Source organism: Narcine bancroftii, chromosome 1 (assembly GCF_036971445.1).
Source record: "Narcine bancroftii isolate sNarBan1 chromosome 1, sNarBan1.hap1, whole genome shotgun sequence".
NCBI classification, from domain to species: Eukaryota; Metazoa; Chordata; class Chondrichthyes; order Torpediniformes; family Narcinidae; genus Narcine; species Narcine bancroftii.
In genome coordinates, this window is record NC_091469.1 from 224024763 (window position 1) to 224045814 (window position 21052).

General features: G+C 38.2%; 1 protein-coding gene across 6 annotated transcripts in view; it reads right to left on the reverse strand.

Moving 5' to 3' along the window:
* Positions 1–1240: 1240 nt before the first annotated feature.
* Positions 1241–21052, reverse strand: part of pcsk1 (proprotein convertase subtilisin/kexin type 1) — a 220175-nt gene continuing 200363 nt past the window's right edge. For all 6 annotated transcript variants that reach the window (XM_069892155.1, XM_069892147.1, XM_069892163.1 and 3 more), the window contains 4 exons: positions 16539–16696; positions 8822–8955; positions 7500–7661; positions 1241–2690 (listed from right to left, as the gene is read on the reverse strand). In XM_069892155.1, coding sequence (XP_069748256.1) covers positions 2319–2690; positions 7500–7661; positions 8822–8955; positions 16539–16696 — 826 coding nt within the window. In that variant the 3' untranslated portion in view covers positions 1241–2318. The remainder of the gene's footprint in view (positions 2691–7499; positions 7662–8821; positions 8956–16538; positions 16697–21052) is intronic.

Sequence of the window (21052 nt, forward strand, 5' to 3'; positions counted from 1 at the left end):
CCTATGGTTGGACAAAGAGGGAATAGAATAATTTATGTTCCAGTATAGGGAAGAGTGGTAGTTGCAAAGTGATGTCCGTGCAGTTATGAAGAAAAATGCAATTACAGCAAAGCTACATAATCTCTCCCTTTTGACATCTCTGAAAGGGTTACGGTAGAGGAATAGACTGAAAAATAATGTTATCTTTGAAAAGTGAGAATGTATCATCGTGTGACATGGTAGGTACAAAGCTTCTGACTGGAAGTCTATACTAAGGATCATTAAAACAGACGAGAGGATCACTTTCCTCTATACACAGCATTTCCTGAGAAAATTGTCTAAATAGGGATGAAGCAAATATAGAAGAACCTTTCCATCTAGTGCACAGTATCTTCAACCCATTAGCATCAAGTAGAAGGAACAGGGGAATCAAAATCAGGTCTCCAGGCTGGTGAAATAGCTTCTTCCCACAGGTTGTGAGACTGATGCAACCATGACAATCATCCCACATATTTACATATTTGTATTTTGATTGTTTATGTGATCTTTACATACTGTGCATTGCATGTTTTGTACGTGCAACATGTTCTGGAGAGATGCTGCTTTGTCGAGTTATTTGTGTACAATCAGAGGATAATAAACATGAAAAGAGAGGATCCATACTTCCCTGATGCAAATAATATGATATTGTAAATGATTGCACTTCTAATCTGGAAAAATCTATTTGCATAAAAGATAATTACCAGTGATAATAAATTGCAGTTGTGACTATAACAAGTGACAATATCAGAGAGCACTTCTGAACTGGAGTGCAGATTCTCACACAATCAGTGGTTTCAGGAAGAACTAGGAGCCGATACTATCTGAGTGACAGGATTTATGGATTCCAGTGGGAATACAGGTATTATTGACTTTTCTTGGCCACTCTACAATGGGGTGTACCTGAATGAATTCAATGTTGCCTGGGACCTGGTTGCAATTCCTCAGAAGAAAGACATTTGTCTTCTGAACATTGATTTCCCTAAGGTCCAAAAATCCAGATGTCTCAATAAAGGGTCCCACCATGAAACATCGATTGGCCATTTGTTCCCATGGATGTTTCTAGGCCTGCTGAGTCCCTTTAGTTTTTGTTTGATTCCAACATTTTCATTTTTTGTGGTCATGTGTTCAGTATAGATGGCAAAGGAGAAGGATTAAATATTTTACTTAAAAAAATGTTTAATCAAAAGCTTTGCATTTTAAGCATTTTTAGAATGTTACTTTTTCATCTTGTCTTTATTAATTTATAAAAATATAATTCATTGATTTGTAATTTATTTGGGTGTTCTTTGCATTCTTTTTGCGAATGACAGTGCCATTCAGAAATGCTCATTGATCTTGAGTGGCTTAACACCAAGCTTAATCCAAATGCACAGCTAAACCAATGGTCCAAGATTTTTAACACTGTGCGAACAGACCTTGTATATGCCCTCAAAATGGCCCTCAATATCATGCACTGAACTCAACTCTTGGTTAAAGGTTGGTCCTGTGAATGTGTCCTCATCAACAGATGTCACTTGGGATTAGCACATGGAAGGATCGAGGTTGAAATCTTCATGGTCATGAGGTATTCTTTATTTGGTGAAATCATCAAATGGAATCCAAAATCATCTCTACAGTAGCAGTAGATAATGAAAGGAAATTATTCAGGGCCTGGGATCTATGTTCAGTTGATTGTCAAGATAATCTTGTAGCATTGAAATCTTTGTGTTTGTGCTCAAGCCAACAGTTTACTCGTCAGAGTCTTGAAACAAAACCTACTTTACAAAAGTTAGTGATAAGGCAAATAAGCTTACTTTTAAATAAAACATGTTGTGTAGAAATGATTGTCAAACTTTCCAGATTATGAAACATTAATAACTTGGTATTTTTTTTAAATCGGCACTAGATTTCTTGCTCATAAATAGCAAAACAAATCATTATCACTTTTTTGGTACTCCATTAATAGTTTGTATTAATAGTTAAGTATTAATATTAACTATTAGCTAATAACATCCTAATGATTGCCTGAATCTACTAAACTATATGTTATTGGTATCATAGTTCAAATCACTTTGTGATCTTAACATTTGTGTTCAGGCCTAAGGCCTGTTGTGAAACAAAATCTACTGTACAAAGTCACATTGCATATGGATAGATATGGTTAAAATCACAGACCGCCGACAAATAAATAATGAAAATATAATATAAATCTGTCAAGATTATTTCTTGTCAAATTCATTTACTTTACACAGAATCACAAAAAATACCAAGACTAAACAATTAAATGCTCCACACAAAACTTAACCACATGCTAACAATTACTGGCTCTCTGCCAGCCTCTCTAATAAAGCTTGCAGCAATCTATCGTCTCTATGCTTATGTGATTTGGTATCATCAAACAGGTCACTGTAATCACTGTATGCATCCTCCTCAAAGTCTTTCAACTGGGGCTGTTGGTTGAATTTTCCAGTGGCACGATGCAAACTCTGAATGGGCACTTCCACATCCTCATGGTACTTGCTATTATGGAAATAATGCAGAGCATTATTATTTTGAGCTTGATGAATGTAAGTTTTTTCAACAGGATGTAAGGTTACTTCTTCTTCAGTTGCTTCCATGTTCACATTCTCTTTGCTGGTGTTTTCCTTCATGTATAGATTTTCAGGTTCATTATTCTTGGAAATGTCATCCTGCAAAACAAAATGGATAATCAAAATAAGTTAATCTTGCTTACTCAGATCATATTGAATGACTGTGAGTAATAAATTATGAGAGTTTATTGTCATATACATAAGTACAATGCATTGAAATTCTTACTTGCTGCAGCCAAAATTGGTATACCTAAGGAGTACCAATTACAATAGAGAATATTAAATTACAACAATATGCCAACAGAAAAAAAGAGATAAAGAGATTAAAAAAAGACATTAAAAAGGTATAAAGGGTTAGCATAGTGGTGGGGTGGCATAGTGGGGGGGAGGGGTGGTGTAGATGAATTGGGCGTAAATTGGGCGGCATGGACTTGTGGGCCGAAATGACCTGTTACCGTGCTGTATGTCTAAATTTAAATTTAATTTTAAAAATTCCACACTTCAAGTAACTCACAGCACCAGTGATCGGGCTGGGGTTCAAATCCCGCGCTGTACGTAAGGAGTTTGTATGTTCACCCCCGTCTCTAGGTGGGTTTTCAACCGGGGCTCCGGTTTCCTCCTACCATATGAAATATATAGGGGTTCTAGGTCAATTGGGTGTAAACGGGCGGCTCAGACTCCTGGGCCAAAATGGCCTGATACCATGGTGCATGTCTAAAAAAAGGATAGAGAGGTAAATAGTCACATCTGCAGTTATTCATTATAAAAGTTGCATCGCAATTTTGCAGATACTGTCGATCTTTTGGTGGCCCAGAGCAGTTTATGGTTAGAGTAGTGCAGGGAAATTCAAGAACTTGATAACTGTTGGATAAAGATGGTTCTCGAACCAAGAAATGTGGGACTTCAGGCTTTTGTACCTTCTGCTTAAGGGTAGCAGTGAGAGGAGACTGTAACCAGGGTGATGTGGGTGTTTCATGATGTTGGCTGCCTTCCCGAGCTCGCTCCTCACATATAACGATAATAATGATGAGTTTGTCGTTTTATACATTGTTCAATGTAAATATGCACTGAAATTCTTACTTGCTGCAACAGAGCAGGTACTTTGTAAAAAAAAGACTGCAAAAATAGCTACAATGGAATATCTATTGAATTAAAAAGAGACAATAAAGAGATGGATAATAAATATTTAGTTATCCCAGTGCAAAAAAGTGGACAGTCTTTTTGTGGTGTTGGAACAGTTCCTGATTAGTGTAACAAGGTGAGGTTGAAGAGTCTGATTGTCTTGAAAATGTTGCTCTTGTTTTTGCCTCCAACACCTACAGCAGCCACCTATGTGCAAAAAAAAATGCCTTGTAAATCGCCCCTTTCCCCTTAAACCTATCCGTTTTGGCATTTGATGTTTCCACGCCGGAAATAAATAATTGTCACTAAAGAACAAATATTATTTTTATAACTGTGTCAATTTTGAACAAATTTACAGAGTTCGGCCGCTGGAGTACACTGTGAAAGTACTACCTGATTAAGCAATGTGCAGGCTTCAGATTAGATAGTCAATAATTCTTAGGCAAAGTTATAGAATCAAATGATCAGTGAGAGGGTGCCATAATGCCATAATGTGGGTTTTTCCCATTCCTACTGTAAGGTAAAACATCATGAGATGGGAATGTGTAGGGAGTTACCCTGTACAGGGCAGTAACAAGAAGGGGAGGTGTCCTTGTACTCTTGTAAGGTAAAACATCATGAGATGGGACCGGAGAAGGAGTCACCCAGTACTAAGGAGTAACAGAATGCATCCTTGTACTTACAAGATAAGAGAGACATTGATGGATTGAGAGGCAGGAAGCTAGCAGGGAAAGGATAGCAACAGTTTAAGAGAGACATTGATGGATTGAGAGGCAGGAAGCTAGCAGGGAAAGGATAGCAACAGTTTTAGTCATTGGACAAGTAATGATATGATGATGTTCTAAGCATGTATCCAAGGGTATAAAAAATCACCATTTTGCTGATAACGGCAGAATGCATTCTCCGACTAACTTGGTTGGTCGCAAGTGTTACAATCCGGTAATAAAGAACAAAGAACCCTGATTTCGACTCAGCCTGGTGTTTGTCTCACTCATTCATGAACAAAGCAGACCTAACACTACCTGGTAGTTTAATCTGTTCTCTGGACCTGCAGAGTTAATACGAAATGAGGAATATTTTATCCAGCCCTGGCCCTTACCGGTCTATCCTGATCCTTTGCAGAATTTCTGAAGCCCATGCATTTGTGGCCAGCATGTTTAAATCTTCAAATTTCTCATTTTAGACAATCTCCAAGTTATAAATTAAATCTACATAAGAGTGAACTTTTTCCTTTGACTAATTTAGCACAGATCAATACTAACCTTTTAAAATTATAAGAAATCAATTTTCCTATTTGAGTGTAACAATTACTAAAAATTATAAAAACGTATTCAAAGAAAAATTTCTCACCATAATCAAACACATGAAAGGGGTACTATCATATTGATCTTTATCTTTGGTTGGTCAAATCAACTATGAAAATGAATATTTACCTCAATTTATTTACCCTTTTCAGGCATTGCCTGTTATAATTAAGTTATTTTCTGATTCCTTGATTCAATCTTATCTTCACATATATATGGAAGAATAAACATCTTTGCCTAAATAAAGTCCATTTACAAAAATTTTAAAAGAATGGAGGTTTAGCCTTATCAAACTTCAGATTTTATTATTGGGCAGTCAATACACAAAACCTTGTGTTTTGGTTATATATTAACTGAGAAGATTGTCCAATATGGGTCTCTTTGGAATATAATTCTGTTACAAAATTCTCTCTTATTTCTCTTCTTGAATCCTCACTTCCTATATCTTAAAATAAATTAACTAATAATCTGATGGCTAAACATGCTTTGAGGATCTGGATACAATTTAGAAAACATTTTGGTTTAATGAGATTTTCTCTTTCCAGTCCTATTTTTTCTAATTATTTCTTTAACTTTTAAAGAATGGAACAGATTGGGGATTATATGTTTTAAAGATTTATTTGTCGAGGGGAGTCTCGCTTCCTTTGAACAACTCTCAGTTAAATACGGACTACCAAATACTCATTTCTTTCAGCATCTACAAATTAGAGATTTTTTTATGATCTCAATTACATAGATTTCCTAAGAGGACAGATAAGAATTTAATTTACAACTTTTCTATAATGGTTTCTATAATGGTTCAATATCTAACATTTATGATACATTGTTGGGAATAAGAGAGGCTCCCTCAGGTAAAATTTTAAAAAGCCTGGGAACAGGATGTATGACTATTAATTTCTGAATAAACTTAGAGTGTAATTTTCAAATTGGTCAATACCTCATCTTTATGTGCCCCGCAACTCTCTCCTACCATTTTAAGTCGTCAATAAGGCTTGCACGTCCAAATTCAAACAATCTCGTTTTTCTGTGGATGTATCTCCTTGTTGTGATAAATGCAACAATGGAGAGGCTTCATTAATTCATAATTTTGGACATGTCAGAATCTTGAGAAATATTGGAACTAAGCATTTCAAACTTTATTTACACTTTTTAAAATTAATTTTAGACCTAATCCCTTAACTGCTTTATTTCGTATTGTTAGAGAGAGTGGGATAAATTTAATGGCATCTGATCTGCATGTATTAGCTTTCATTTCTCTTATGGCTAGGTGGGTGGTGTTGCTCAGATAGTGGGACGTTACCCCGCCTAATGATGCTCAATGGCTACGTGATACCATGTCATATTTAAATTTAGAGAAGATTAGATGTTCAATTTCTGATTTGAATTTAAATTTTCAAACACTGTGGGGACCCTTTTGAATTTCTTTCATAATCTTTGATTTGATATGAAGATAAAACTGTTGAATAATGAGGTAATTTATCACTCCTGATAAGAACCCTGTCTTTTTTTTTCTGGCCAAACAGCTTCTTTCATGGTAGTGGATTTAGATTTTCTTTTTACAATAAAATATTAATACAAAGCAATTTATTTGACTGAGAATGTGAGGTACCTTGGATGCAATGATACGATTTAAGTGTTTTGTATCTCTCTGACTTTTAACATGTATCCTTATATACTCTGTAATTTTTTTGATGTTAATAAAAATATTGAAAAAGAAATAAATCTTCAGAAGGGTAACTGTTGACAGGTAACCCGTGACTGAGCTCTTCCTGAGTTCTCTGACTGGGATGTCTGCCTGTAAGCCTGCATCTGGTGAAGGAACAGCAGTCCTACCAAAATGAATAGGGGAAATAGGCTTGCAGCAGAAATGGAAATAGATTTGTTTGTTTTCAAAGAATTTAAAGGATTTAATTGGTTTTAAATGTGGGTAATTTTTCAAAAAATATGTTTTGAATGATTTTGAATAACAGTGATATCAGTTGGAGATGGGGCTTCACCTGTCAAAGTTACTCTGTCAATACAGCTGGTTGCTTGGATTGTGATAGCCTTAATGCTGCACTCTGTCTGAGATAGAAAAGGAGAATCGACCAGACTATAATGTTCCATTGTGATACTGATTATAAAATGACCACATTTAATTGTAATACTTATTTATAGCATTTGAATCTCAATGTTTATGTCGTTTCAATTGACTAAACATAGCTATGAAGATTTGGAATAGTAAGTAAAATCCTTGTGACTAATTACTGCACTTTGAATGTTCAGTGACCTTTTTCAAACATTGAATCTTTTATTCTCAAAGAAGGTCATCTTTCCCATTGTGCCAGTGTCAGTCCTTTGAAAGAGTTAGCCAACTCTCTACCTAACCCCTAGCTCTTTCACATTTTGAAGCATTACATTTCGGTGCCAAAACTTTTCTCATGCACAGAATTTAATAACTATATTGAGGCTTCACGCCCTCTCAGTAAGAGCACATATTTACCTTTATTCGCTCTTCTGTTTTATCCACACCTCTCCTGTCATTCTGCACAGCGTTGTATGGTGTATACACCCTGGGTTTTTGCATATGTTTAGGCTTTGTGGAGGTGCCATGTAAAATCAGCTTCCAATTAATGATTTTCCCTTTGTTTTCCCATCTTCCAGACTTTGAGGATAGAGAGCGAATATTTAGACAAACATATCACATATGAATATTTGAATGAAGAGACATAAGCTGTTGGCAATCCTTCAGTGGATAAAGCCATAAGGCCTCATTGAAATTAGTCACAACCAATCAGCTCAGGCCACAATGCTGAGTTCAGGGACAGAGCAGAAGGTCAGATGGGGGGCAGATCTACCTTTCAATACATTCTGCATTTCTTGCTATATTGTAGAGCAGAGGCATGCAACCCCAGAGCATGGTAATACAAGTCAAGAAACGTCAGCAGTCCTTTACAGAACAGTCACAAGTTATCTGCCTGATCTGGCTGATTAACTAAACAATGACATGTTGGCATATTATCCCACATGCTAGTTGGAAATTTACGATTCAACACAGAAGATAAAAATTATAAGCCATGTTCCTCCTAGCTTCTGAAATAAACCCTCAAGGGCAGAGGGATTGTAGAAATGTGAAAATAACTCTTTTGATATCTTTATTACATCTTATATGACTGAGAATTCTTGCCCATTGATAAGGTGTTCACAGGAGGAAGCCACATCCTCTGGAACACAGAATAGATCATAGTCCATATGGATTCAATGGGCCCTTTGTTTTCTGTACCATACCTTGCTCAATTCATGTCGCTATGAGGTAATTGTCATGGGGCATAGGATAGTAATTTGCAAATAAATTATTGTCAAACTTCCAATCCAATTATTATTTAAAGCACCAAGGAAAGTCTAAGAGTGTCCTTTATTAATCATTTTATAAAAGTAATGTTAAATAATAGGCCAAGTACGTGGCCCTTTTCAAGTCTCTTTGACTTCACTGAAGAATTAACAAAATATATTGAGACATTATATGCTGCACGGGTTGGTGTAGCGGTTAGCACAATGCCTTTACTGTTCCAGTGATCGGGACCGGGGTTTGTACGTTCTCCCCATGTCTCCTTAGGTTTTCCCCAGAGGCTCCAGCTTCCTCCCACCATTTGAAACATACCGGGGGGGGGAGGGGGGTGGTGTAGATGAATTGGGCGTAAATTGGGCGGCATGGACTTGTGGGCCGAAATGACCTGTTACCGTGCTGTATGTCTAAATTTAAATTTAATTTTAAAAATTCCACACTTCAAGTAACTCAGAGTGGAAGTGAATGTTCATACATACCATGTCAGTAATGCTCAGAAGCCATGTGCCGACTGGATTCTCTCCCCAGGTGTGCACTGACATAAAAGCCCAGCTTTTAAAGCCATTAGGTGAGGCGTCCCTCTCACGTTCTGCCAACAGTACAGTGTTAGTTCCTGCATTCAACAAAAATAACGATGCAGTGTTACAGATGTGCTGTTCTAAGATTAGTCTAAAGGCTCTGGAAGAAAAATGTAAAGGCGCTTTGCTTCATTGAACAGGCTGAGAACGAGTAAACTTGATAAAATGGGGCTTAAAAATAAATGGTCTAGGCGATTGCCATTATATAATAATCAACTTGTTCCTTTTACGGTCTCCAATATCACTTTGAAACAATGGGAAAGGAAAGGAATAAAAAACTTATCTGATTGTTTTTTTTTGAAGGACATTTTTGTTCTTTTGAGGAATTACAAAGTAAATTTGGTATTAGTGGAAATTCTGTATTTGTGTACTATCAGTTAAGATCATTTGTAAAACAGTCAGCAAATGACTTTATTGCCCGAAACTAGCTTTGAGAAATATGTACTTTCAATACCAGAAAAGGGGTATATATCTGATTTGTATTGTATTTTACAAGAAAATGAAAGTAAGAAAGATTGGGATAAAAATAAGTTGAAATGGGAAAAAGATTTAGGTTCTACAATAGCTGAAGAAGCTTGGATGGAAATTTGTCAAAACAGTATTCGGAAATTGATTAATGCTAGATTAGCGATGATTAATTATAATTTTATACATCAATTATATTTAACACCAGAAAATTTAAAAAAATTTGGTCTTAGTAAGTCAGATTGTTGTTTTCGTTATCCTGTGACCGAATGCAACAGTTTTGGAAAGGTATTCAATCTATATTCAATAGATTATATAATATTTGTGTTGTATTAGATCCTGATATATTTTTATTAGGGAATATGCAATCATTAATTGATTCAGGATTAAATGATTATCAGATTTCTTTTATCTATTTAGCTTTAGCAGTGGCCAAGAAATGTATAGCGTCTACTTGGAAAGATAGAAATATACTAACTTTGGATAGGTGGTATTTAGAGATGAAGTCTTGTTTAATTATGGAAAGGATATATTTTTCAATTCAAGATAAGATGTCTTTTTATAAGTTGAAGTGGACTCCATTTGTTAAGTATATGCAATTAAGTTTGATTTAAGTATGTTCCTAGATGTGATATTTTAGATCTGATAAATCTTTTTAAAATTATTTTTATTTGTCATATTTTTCTTTTTCTTTGTGTGTGTTTTTTTTTAATACATAATATTAATTTTACTAATTCTTCACTCTTTATTTTGGGGGAGGGGAAGAGTGGGTTTTTTTTAATATATAGATTTTTTAGTTCTTGTATATGTAGGGGGGGGTTAGGTTGAATTAAGTTAGGTTATCAATGTTGTATTGTAATTATATTATTTTATTTTATATCTTTTCTTTAAATGTAATTTTTCTTTTTATTCCTATGAAAAAACCTTTAAATAAAGTTAAAAAAAAAAGAACAGGCTGAGAAAGAATATATGCCAATGTTGGAAGAAGTCCAAAATGATGTAAAATAGTTGAGAAAGGACCCTGACAAGTTAACTCAATATATGGTAAACAACACCTGGAAATCTGAAGAATAACAGAAACCACTCTAAGTACTCAGCAAAGCAAAAGAAAATTGGTAGAGAAGCTGCTATGCTGATTTCACAACTCGTGTTTAGTTCTGACCTCCGGTGCTGTCTGGGTGAAGTTTACATATTCACCCTATTTTCTCACATATCTCACAACCATAAAGGTTGGTAGGTAATTTGACGCTGTAAATAATGTCTAATGTGTAACTCATAGTAGACACGTGAGAACAGGAGTAGGCCATCTGGCCTGATGAGCCTGACCGCCATTCAACCCTAACCCTACCATGTTTCACGCCATTCGATGTGATCATGGATAATCTGATAATAGGCTCATTTCCACCTGCTTGCCTTTCCCCAACATCCATTAATTCTCTGACTATGTAGAAATCTATCCAACCTTGCCTTTAATATATTTACAGAGGTCGCCTCCACTGGTTCAATGGGCAACAGATTCATCACCCTCTGGGAAAACCAGTTCCTCCTCATCTCCGGTCCTAAATTTACTACCATGGATCTTGAGCATATGCCCCCTAATTTTGATTTACCCTATCAATGGAAACAACTTACCTACCTCAATCTGATCTATGCCTTTCATAATTTTATATGTTTCTATAAGATCCCCTCTCATTCTTCTAAATTCCAATCTCTCCTAGTATCCATCTCTGGTATCAACCTGGTGAACATCCTCCGAACCACCTCCAAATCCAGTACATCCTTCCTCAAGTAAGGAGACCAGAACTGCACGCAGTACTCCAGATCCAGTTTCAATAGTACCTTGTACAGTTGCAGCATAACTTCCCTGCTCTTAAATTCAACCCCTCCAACAATGAAAACTAACATTTCATTTGCCTTCTTGATAGCCGGCTACACCAGAAAATCAACTTTTTGCAATTCATGTACAAGCACTCCCAAGTCCTTCTGCATGGCAACACGCTGTAATCATATTCTGATCTTCCATTCTTCCTTCCAAAGTGGATAACCTCAGATTTATATCCTCAAAGGACTCCAGTAAATTTGTCAACAGGACCTGTCTTTGCTGAATCCATGCTGCGTCTGCCTGATGGATACATCTCACTCTAGATGCCTCTCTATTTCTTCTTTAATGACAATGTCAAGCATTTTCTCAACTATAGATGTCAAACTAATTGGCCTGTTGTTCCCTGCCTTTTGCCTACATCCTTTTTTTAGCTGTCATTCAATCCACTGGGACCTGTCCAGAGAATTTTGGTAAATTATCAGCAAAGCTTTGATTATAAATTCTGCCATTTCTTTCAGTACCCTGGGATGCATTCCATCAGGATCAGAGGATTTATCTGTCTTTAGACCCTCAAGTTTTCTGTTTAGCAATAGCTATTACATCCAGAACTTTGCCTCCCATCACATCCATAACATCTGTATTTGGCATGTTTGATGTGTCCTTCACCGTGAAGACCAACACAAAATAGATATTCAAAGCCTCAGCCATTTCCTCATTACCTAATATCAATTCCCCCTTCTCATCTTCCAAGGGTCCATCCTTCGCCAACTTTTTGCACTTTATATAATTATAAAAACATTGACTGCTCATTTTTATATTTTGTGCTGATCTTTTCTCATGGCCTTCCTTCCCTTTCTCCTTAGAGAAAAGAAAAACTGTTGGAAGAACTCAATGGGTTGAGCAGTATCTGTGAGGGGGAGGGCGTGGGGGGAGGAATTATCAACACTTCCATTAAGGCTTTGTATCATGGCTTTGAGCATTTTCTGCTGTTAATTCAGATTTCCAGCTTCTGGTTTTTGTTCAGCCCCGATACAGGTTCTCAGCAGGTTCTTTTCCCTCCACAGATGCTGCTCAACCTACTGAGTTCCTCCAGCGGTTTGCATTTTTGCTCCAGATTCCACCATCTGCTGCCTCATGGTCTCCAGACAGATGGTAAAATCTGATGGGAATGGAGTGGGGATGGAGAATACAACAAGTACTTGATGGTTGGGCCAAAGGTCCTTGCTTCCATGCTATATCTCTCCACAACCTTGATTATGGATCTAGATCAGGTAGCATCTGTAGTGAGAGAATGACTGTTTCAAATTGATGACATTCTTCTAAATGTCAGAAAGTACAGTCCCAGATGACTTGACCTCTCTTCATACGGATGAACTGGATTTGGAGGTGGAGCTGAGGACGTTCACCAGGTTGATTGAAAGGTCATCGGACGCAGACATTTATTCTGCTTTTTTTTCCACAGATGCTGCCAGGATTTATTGGAAAGGTGTGCTAATGTTTCCTCCCTTTGGAAGGGAGGAGGCTGAGGGGAAGCAAATGTAATGTCCAAAATCATGAGGTCCAAGAAAGATTAAATAGGAATAAGCTTCTATACTTAGTTTACTGATAATGATCACGTTTTCATGCAACTAGCAATGTCTTAAGGATTATAGATCCTGTTTGATTATACTTGGCTGCAGATGAAGAGATTGCTGTATGAGAGATCTGTAATGGAGCCTTGAAAACCTCATGGCATGCCTCATGAACTATGTACCACAACTTAAAGAACCTTTTCCTTCATCCATGTGTTGTCTAAGAACTCACACATACGAATACAAGATGAAACGCTTAGCAGAAGGATCAAAATGCAGAGGCAAATGTTTGAAGTAGTTAATAGAAGAATGAGTGGGGAGATGAGGAAAAATCTTTTCATCTAAAGGGCCTCACCACCTGAATGAGTTGTCGTGCCAGAAACCCTCATCGGGGACATGGACAGTGCTAAACAAGAAATTCTGCAGATGTTGGGGTCGAGTGCCATACACAAATGTGCCAGAGGAAATCCAACCAAACAGCATTAATATCAACGTCTCCAAGTTCTGCTAATCCCCTCCCCTGCTCTCTCTTCCTCCTTTCCTCCAGCTCCCTACCTTCTTTATCCTTTCAGAGAGCTACCCTTCTTAGCCCTCTGCTCCCTTTCCCTCGCTTCTCAGCTTTCTCATCTGCCCTCCCATCTGTATCCACCCTTAACCTGTCTACACTCTTTTTCTCTCTCCCAGCCCTCTCTCCTCTCTCTTTCGCACCTGTCTTTTGCATCTTTCTCTCTCATCCCCACCCTTCCCACCTTTTTTATTCAGGTGGCTAGATGCTTTTCCTTATTCCTGTCGAAGAGCCCTGTCCGAAGCATTATTTATTTAGCCATTACTTCCCGTGGATACCGAATTTCTCCAGTACATTTGTGTATTGCACATCAACAATGCTGGAAGATGGGATAAGGTTAAGTCGCTCTTTGACTGTCACAAAACTCAATGGCCTCTATATCAAAAATTTTATCTGATTTTACTCTGAATTTTAAACTCTTGACTGTCCTGACCTGAAATTCTGAAATTCTTCTACAAAACCCTTTTTTTCTAACTTTTCTTCCATCTCTAAAATACTCTTGTAACCATCTATAGTGACCAAGTGTATCACCATCTAACACTGCTAATTTCTGAAAGCCTTCCCGTGCAGAATCTTGCGACATTTTGTTGTGTCGAAGCCAGCATACAAATGGAACTTATTTATTGATGAAATTCAAAATCCAACATAGGTTTAATTATTAACCAGCTAAGGATTTCTTATTGCGAAGGTAACTTTCAATCAACATGTTTACTTCTGCCTATATCACATTTTATTTATACCCATTTGGGCTTGGTGAGCAAGGTGTTCAAACAAAAGCAAAACGGTTGCCCTACTGATGACTTTGCCTTGACAAATTGGAAACTTGACAAGAAATTTTAGGAAAAACTAAAAAGGAAAAGAATGAATTTGAAAAAAAGTCTGCAATACAGAAGACGTTGATTCTTTTATGATCTAAACAAAGAGTATTGAAACTGAATATTATTCATTTACTGAATTATTTGCCATCTAGTTTGCAGTTAGTTGACCTTAATTGAAAGGTTCAAAATTAGAATCGAGTCCTCTAAGCAACAAGAATCTGTTGACACTGATGAAAGACACTGCCTCACTTTGACTTTTTGTTCACTATTTTTATTTATTATTGTAAAGTGGTTGATATGAATGTTTTCATTCTGATATTGCTGCAAAACAACGAATTCCGTGGCTTGTTCATGACAATAAATTCTGATTCTGATCTGAGAGAATCCCACACATGGATTTTAAATGACAAGTGAATCAGCTGACCTGAATCATCTCAATATGCCTATCCTTTTCCTTCTTCTGTTATGTTTGAATTGTTCTTCACATATAAACACTAACTCAATTATGAAGAGGGACTGAACATACAAATTGTCTATATTTCCTTTCCAAATGTCTGATTTTCTGAGAGTGTCCAACATAATCAGCTGAGATAAGAGTTTGGCTTGTACCAAGAGAATGATTTTCACTTCTGGAGACATCAGGGTGACCCTTGATTTTATTTCCTGACCCATACAACTCCTGCCTACATTTTCCTCACACCTTGATAACGGGCTCAGGCCCAAAATGTCGGTCATGTATCTTTATCTTTGCTGTCTAAGGTGTGCCGTGTGGCCTGCTGAATTTCTCCGGTATTGTGTTTTTACTACATTCATTGCGAGTACAGACTTTCGTGTTAAACTCCGTCGAGGTCAATGGAAGGAATAGTCAGATGGGACATGTAACTAGCAGTCAACAAAGAAAATAATTTCCTGACAGCCTCACAAAAATCACGCTTGGAAACAATAAATGGATTGGCAATCTTACTGCAAGAATATTTATGATATCTGTGGCTGACCTCCAGCCCACTCACTGTACACATAAAAACTCACAGCTGTGTATATAAAGCGTTACCCATATATTTCATAATGACATTTGGTCCACCGCATTCATGTCAGCTCTCAGGGTAATTCCATTCCCCCATTTGTAACTTATTCTCTCACGCATGCCATCTAGTTTGTCGACCACCTTCCAACACTCACGGTAATTTAGAGTAGCCGAGTAAGTTCTTTGGGTTGGCAGGGAAACTAAATAAAGCCCCTTTTCCACAGGCATCCCAGTTAATTGGCTGTGCAGTGTCCCAGGTTAAGAAGCTCTTTGTGCCGTTTCCACTGGGCAACCTTTAACTGGGAGTCTAATTGCTTTTCCACTGAACACACTCATCCCTGTGGATCAGATTGTTCTACCTTCAACTGGAAACAGGTGACTTTCTGCTGTTCATTTTCCAGTGGTTTTATCTGCACGCTGGTGTCAGCAAACGGCAGGGATATGAGTAGAGACAGAGATGGTTAATCCCCGGCGTGAAATGAGGCCATATGATGCCGGCATTTGGACAATGTTCCTTTTCCACTGGACCCTGTCCCAGTAAATTCCCAGTTCATTCCAAGGACAGAGTGCCAGTGGAAAAGGAGCTTATTTCACCCAGAGGAATCTCATGGAGCCACAGGGGAACCTGCCTACTCCACAGAATCAGATCTGGGTCTGTTGGGGGACAGTGAAGGCTTCCACAGCTGCATACAGAAATACAGGTCTGAAATGAGCTGGTGGTCAGATGCTGAGTGCATAATCTCTTATGCAACTCAATCCACATGCAACCAGCCTCTCAGCTTTACATCAGCAACACCTGACCTAAGTATAAGGGCAGCACAATTGGAATAGTGGTTAATTAGTGCAACACTGTTACAGCGCCAGCAACCAGGGGTCAAATTTGGCGCTGTCTGTGAGGAGTTTGTACGTTCTCCCTGTCGATGTGTGTGTTTCCTCACGGTGCTCTGATTCCTTCCTACCGTTCAAAAACGTACCAGGGTTTTAGGTCAAGTGGGTGTAATGAGTGGCACAGGCCTGTTACCGTGCTGTATGTCTAAATTTAAACACCTAAATATATATTTCGACCCCATTCATTCTAGTGCACTTGTTGATCTTGAGTAAAAAGAGAAGTGTAAATAAATGGTTTGCTTTATTTTCCTTATTTTTCTCTATCTTAACATTTTTATAATTTCTGAGATTCTAAGGTGGGTAAAAATGAACTGCCATCATCAAAGATATTTCCCAGTAGTTCAATACCAACCTTCCCCAATAGCCCCATGACACTCCCTTCAATGCCCCTTTCACCTCCCAACCCCCACCATTTCAACACAATTTGTTTTGATATTAGTAACGCAGAATGCAGGGCTGACTCACCAGCTGGTGATGTGAGAGTGATATGAAGGTCCCCTCTCCGGGTGTACTCGATGGTTGCCTCCAGCTGCACATGCTCCAATGCTATAATATGATTCTCTTGCCCTTCACAAGCTTTGGTGGGGATTTCTACTGTAATTTCTCCACCAGCTTTCAAAGGCCTGTGGAAATATATTCAATGGTTGGCATGCAGCAATTATAACAAAAATGACCCAAGATTCCCACTGCATGCTCGGAAACAACTTCCATTGGTGGATTTAAAATTGAGGCATGGATACAATGTATTACTTGAGTAAGTTAGTAGATAAGTAAGTTTCTTTGAAATTGATATCTTCCCTCATTCAAGATCCGTGAACGTGAGACTACAACTTTTGAGCAAAGTTACCACCATCTGATCTTTCAAAGACTGGGGACAACGATGAAAGCTTGTCAACTTATTAAATATTTGTAAGGATATATTGCTACACATTTTGATTTCAAACTGATTTCAAGTACAGTAAAATCCCAGCTATCTGGAATTTTAGCAAAAGGCAAAAATAAAAGTAGAAAATAAATAGGTAAAAAATAAAAAAGTTTAAAATTGGTGCCCCCCCCCCCCCACCCTTGGACCTCTGGCCAGTTCGCCAGTCCACACAACACGCAGTCACAAGTAATCAGAAAATTCACTTATCCGCCATCTACCAATCCCATAGACACAGGATACTAAGGGTTTTAATGTAATCACATAATTAAAATGATGAAGATACCAACAAAGAAATTTGACTTTTTCTTTCAAATGCTCCAAAACTTTCAAGATCTCCATAATTTACCTTGGCTTATTGGATCAATATTTTTATTTCATGACTTACCTACGAGTGGGATGTACTAGTCTTTGAGATATTTAGCCCAAAATTGGCAAGATTGTATTGTAGAATCATATAAGACTGCAGCTTAGAAACAGGTCCTTCAGCTCAACTCGTCCATGGCCAACCAACCTCGCCCCATTTGCCTGTGTTTGACCCATATCCCTCAAAACCAGCAGCTCTCAACCTTTTTTGTCCCATTCACATGCCACTTTTAGTAATCCCTTACTAACTACAGAGCACCGATGGCATCCTATGGCATAGGTGCCCTGTGGTCAGTAAGGGATAACTTAAGGTGGTATGTGAGTGGAAAAGTATGATTGAGACCCACTGCTCTAAACCTTTCCTATCAAAGAATCTGTCCAGATGCCTTTTGAGTATTACCATTGTTCCTGCTTCTACCACTCCTTCATGCAGTGCTATACAGCCACCACCCAATGTAGGAAGAAGGTAAAAATAGTAATTTGCAAATCTTTAAATCAGCGCCCTCTAGCTTTAGATTCACTTACCCTGGGAAAAAGGCCACAAACATTTACCTTATCTGTCCCTCTCATGACAATATAAACCTCAATGAGTTCTCCCCTTATCCTCCTATGCTCCAGGGAGAAAAAATGTCCCAGCATCTCCTTATCATTCAAGCCTACCAGTCCTGGTAACATCACGTGAATCTTTTCTGGATCAGTTTCAACTTAATGATCACTGTTGACCCGAATTACACTCAAGGATTTTCAAGTTTCCGTTCTTGCATCTTTTAAAAATGATGTTCTTGCAATCTTTATTTTTATTAATAAATTTCCACAAATGGCTATAGGAGAATCTGTTGTAATTCCATTAAAATTGGTGAGAAGTTTCATATTTAACACATTTAATCATACAATATCTTTATTAATTGCTTTCTTGAGTTTGCGCACCTTATTTTAAATTTAGACAGTAACAGGCCATTTCAGCCTACGAGTCCATGCCACCCAATTACACCCAATTAGCCTACACCCCTGGTACTTTTCAATTGTTGGGAGCCCCCATGGAAAACCCACACAGAGACAGGGAGAATGTACAAACTCCTTGCAGACAGCGCAGGATTCAAACTCAGGTCCCGATCGCTGGCGCTGTAAAGGCGTTGGGTAACTGCTACGCCATCCATGCCACCCTTCATCCGCAAACAGGCCCAACATTAAAAGCCAATATAGCTAATGCTCAGCTATCAGTCTCAATAAAGAGTCCTGACCATAAGTGTTGACTAACCGTTTCAATCCATGCATGCTGCCTGACCCATTAACTCACTCCAGCTTCTTGCTGTTTGTATCAGAAAGAAAATTCCAATATTGATATGGCATATGAATGTGGATCTTAACCTGCAGGGCTGATACCTCTACCAGCAAGAAAAATGACCATCTTCTCTCAATTTTTGATTGTGTTACCGTTAACCATTCCAAACCAAATGTTAGGGATTATTTAGGATTTATGGACTATGGAATTATGTGGCAATATGAGAGATGAATTCATTGAGAACCAGTCTTCATAAAACCTGCTCTAAAACATATTACAAGCAGTGATCCATTTTGAAATTAAAAAGACAGCCTTGTAACAGACAGTACAGTACTGTTTAAAGAGCACACGCTCGCAACAGCAAACTGAATGAACTCAGCTGGTCTCACAGCAGTCTTTCTCAAGGGTTCAGGCCCGAAACGTTGGTAATATACCTTTACCTCCTATGGACGCTGTGAGACCGGCTAAGTTCCTCCAGCATCTCTGTGTGTTTTTAATCAAGAGCACACACCCTCCTGTGGCCATTTCACTTAAGACCATGGGGTTGCGTCAATTCGTTTACAATGATAATGAAGTACACATTGTACAATGAATATATGCCCGAAATTTTTATTTCCTGCAGTCAAACAGCTACGTGTAAAGAAAAACTATAATAATAAACTTATTGAATTAAATTTAGTCAATAAATGCAAAAAGATTGATAATAAATATTCGCAGTAATCCTCAAGCAAAGAGGTGATTTGCAATAATACAGACAGAGCATGATTAGTGTAACAAGGAGAAGTTCGAGAGTCTGATAATGGTTGGAAAGAAACTGTTCTTGAACTCGCGGTGCTGGTTTCCAGGCTTCCGTGCTTTCTGACCAAAGGTAGCAGTGAGAAGATGTCATGACTAAGGTGGTAGGGGTCCTTTATGATGTTGGCTGATTTCTTGAGGCAGTGACTGCAATGGATAGGAGATTAAAGCCAGTGATGGGTCCAGCTATGTTTGCTACCTTCTGTAGATTTTTGTGCTCCTGGGGACTTGTAGTGCCAAACCACGGTTCAGACGCCCTTAGCTAAGTTATTTTGTACCGTGTCTGCCTGTCCCGCATCGGACTTGTCAGCCACAAACGAGCCTGCAGCTGACGTGGACTTTTACCCCCTCCATAAATCTTCGTCCGCGAAGCCAAGCCAAAGAAGAAAATGAGATGTCACAACACATGGGTGGCCAGAATCTTTGCCTTTGGAAGCTTTTTACTCCAACCATATTGAATGTTATGCCCTGGAAAAAGTGTGTGTGTGTGTGTGTGTGTGTGTGTGTGTGTGTGTGTGTGTGTGTGTGTGTGTGTGTGTGTGTGTGTGTGTGTGTGTGTGTGTGTGTGTGTGTGTGTGTGTGTGTGTGTGTGTGTGTGTGTGAGAGAGAGAGAGAGAGAGAGAGAGTCTTATTCAAAGGAACTATTCTAGTTATTTAAACTATATTGGATCACCTGCCTTTATCTTCTTCCTTAAATTTATAAAAACTTGATGTACTTCAACTTTGGCGTTCTATCGAGGTCTGCAGGGTACAATAAAGACCTTTTACATCTTTACCAGTTTCAGTGTCCACAACACCATCAATGTCCTCAGGATAATTGTTAATCAAAAACCTGAGTAGAACATCCATACATGAAGTCACAAGGTCAGCTCACAGACTGGGCATCTTGTGAGGACTGACTCACCTCCTGACTCTTGAAATCCACTCCATTGTCTACAACCTTCAAGTCAATGTCAACTTTCACCCATGATCTTATTGAATGGCAGAGCAGGTTCAATGGGCCAGATGACCTACTCCTGCTCCTATTTCTTATGTCAGAAAATTAAATTCTTTCAACTTTTCTGGAGTTGTGCAGCACCAACTATTAAGGAGCTCTCAGCTTTGAAAGAAAGCAACTTATTTGATTGGTGCCTAATCTTCTACCCTGAACATTAACTTCCTCTACTACTGGCACCACAAGTAGCTGCAGTGTAGCATCTCTGTGAAAGGACTTGTCAAAATTCCTTTAGTAGCATCTCTCAAGCTCTTGGCCTCTACCCACAACAGGTAAATGGGGACAGCAGTGTCTACACTTTCCCACCAAGCAACACACTGTTCTGAATTGGAACTCAGTGAAAAGCATTGCGTGAATACCTTCATGGTTTATACTGCAGTAATTACAGAAGGTGACTCACCACTACTTCCTCAAGAAGGCCAATAAATGCTGCTAGGGCAGTAGTTCTCAACCTTTTTCTTTTCACTCACATAACACTTTACCATCGGTCCTCTGTGATTAGTAAGGGATGCTTAAAGTGGCATGTGGGTGGAAAGAAAAAGTTTGAAAACCACTCTTTTAATCGTCCCTAATTGACTCGTTATGTGCACGGGTTCATAACTCCAAAGGAAATGGGCCAA